The sequence below is a fragment of the Sinocyclocheilus grahami genome, unplaced genomic scaffold (genome assembly GCF_001515645.1).
Source record: "Sinocyclocheilus grahami isolate Dianchi unplaced genomic scaffold, SAMN03320097.WGS_v1.1 scaffold452.1, whole genome shotgun sequence".
NCBI lineage: Eukaryota > Metazoa > Chordata > Actinopteri > Cypriniformes > Cyprinidae > Sinocyclocheilus > Sinocyclocheilus grahami.
In genome coordinates, this window is record NW_015505631.1 from 521,711 (window position 1) to 523,839 (window position 2,129).

General features: G+C 34.9%; 1 protein-coding gene across 3 annotated transcripts in view; it reads left to right on the top strand.

Annotated features, from left to right (window-relative positions):
- Positions 1-588: 588 nt before the first annotated feature.
- The window catches only part of dhdds (dehydrodolichyl diphosphate synthase), a 9,711-nt gene continuing 8,170 nt past the window's right edge, over positions 589-2,129 (top strand). The window contains exons 1-2 of one of the 3 annotated variants that reach the window (XM_016234412.1): positions 589-658; positions 1,495-1,568. In XM_016234412.1, coding sequence (XP_016089898.1) covers positions 1,506-1,568 — 63 coding nt within the window. In that variant the 5' untranslated portion in view covers positions 589-658; positions 1,495-1,505. The other 2 variants (XM_016234413.1, XM_016234414.1) reach the window with 2 other exon arrangements.

The window sequence follows — 2,129 nt, forward strand, 5'->3', positions numbered from 1 at the left end:
AGACAGACAGACAGACAGACAGACAGACAGACAGACAGATAGATAGATAGATTGATAGATAGACAGACAAATAGATAGATAGACAGACAGACAGACAAATAGATAGATAGATCGTTATAGTAAATAAATAGTTAAAATAAGTTAAATTAAATTTAAAATTACATTTCCCATCCTTGTTGTAACCTTGGTCTTGCTACAGATCACATTATTAAACTATATGCTAAATAGAAACAAGAACTATAGTAAGTTTATTTGTCTACTAAAAGTTAAGGAATTAACAAATAACTAATTAATTATTATTATTTTTTATGATTATTTTTTTGTATGTTTTTTTTATGACTTGTGAATCTTATCTGGACACTCTTACTTCCTCCAAACTATAACAACTATATTATTGTGCAACAAATGACATTACACAAAATATAAAATGCATTGTTTTAGTATGCGACGGCGCTGTCTAGGCACCTCACAGTTTTTTGCATTTAATAAAAAAAAAATCAGAAAATAATACAACAGAAATGTCGAACATATTTTTGATTAATGTTACTAGTTTAAAATGTGTTTAAAATGCTGAGAGGTTTTGCGTTGGTCGCAGCTGTCGCGTTTCTGTGTCGTCATTTCCTGTCAGAGGAAGAAGACGTCATCCTACAGCCGGGCAGTGAGTTGTAGATAATATTATTTCTTAAAGAACCGCGCATCAACGCTTTAAATCAAGCTGATTTCGATTTGTTTGAATGAAATCCTCCTTCTAGTGAATGTGATTACAGTGAGCTTCTGTTTTAACATCGTTACGACGCGGTATTTAGGACAGAATGTGCGCTCTCGTGCATTCCAAGCACGAACTGCTTATATATCATACTATATTTCATGTATTTAATATGTTTATTTACTGGTGTAGTTAAAGTTGTCAGTGTTTTCAGGTTGGTAAGGTTTAATTGGAAAAAAATGGTTGTGAATTGTGTGCAATATATTTTCCTTTTCATGCTGTCAAGAGATATTGAGAGAAGTATGACAGACATTATGATTTATTAATATGTTATTAATCTCATGAGGACAATAGTGGCATCATGTAATATATAATAGTGATACTATATTTTATTTCTGTCAGTTATTTAAAAAAACAATAGAGTATCTATTGAGTAAATAGAAGTGTATATGTCACGCGTCCATCTAAATCCAGCACTTCTGCTTTTATTTAATTGTAATAAATTCGATATTTTCATTATATACATGTTAAATTGGCTGCCTACCACACTGCTCTACAGACATCAACGTCATTTAATCATATACGTTCTGTTTAATCACATTTAATTATATTTAACCATATAAATAGTTCCAGATTTGTTTAGAGTGCTGCAGAAGTAAACTAGCAATGCATCAAAAGTTTGAATATAAGACGTGCCGGTTTAGAGTTCAAATTGTGTACAAGATGTGTTTTAACCCTTGCCTTTGTTATGCATATTGTAGCAGTAACGCTTTTCTGTTTCTTCACAGAAAGCACTGTGATGTCGTGGATTCGAGAGCGGGAACTATCCTTTATAGAAAGGCTCACTGCCAACATCCTAAAGGTGCTTTTCTGAGGAGCTTTAAAGAAAACCGAATTGAAATAATCACTTTCTTAAAGGGGTCATATGATGCGATTTCAAGTTTTGCTTTCTCTTTGGAGTGTTACAAGCTGATTGTGCATAGATAAGATCCCTGAAGTTGCAAAGACTAAAGTCTCAAAACCAAAGAGATATTCTTTATCAAAGTTAAGACTCTGCCACGCCCCCCTAAACCGGCTCGTTCTAACACGCCCCCACATATCTACCTCACTATGTGGAAATATTAGCATAATGCTGCCCAAATGTGCACGCAAAGAAAGAAGGCGTGGTTTCAGTAACCGCAGTTAGTGTTGAAGCAGCATGTCAGGGAGACGCTGTGTGTTTTGTGAACCTAGGAGAGGAGGTCATTCTGACTTTGCTATGACAATCTGGCGCTTCTGAATCAGCTACTGTTTTGTTATTAGTTTAAGTATTTGCTATTGACTGTTCAAATGCGGAGTTTTGCGCATCGTGTGTGTGTGTGCGTGTGCTGTGTGTGTGCGTGTGTGTGTGTGTGTGAGAGAGAGAGAGAGACAGCGTCACATC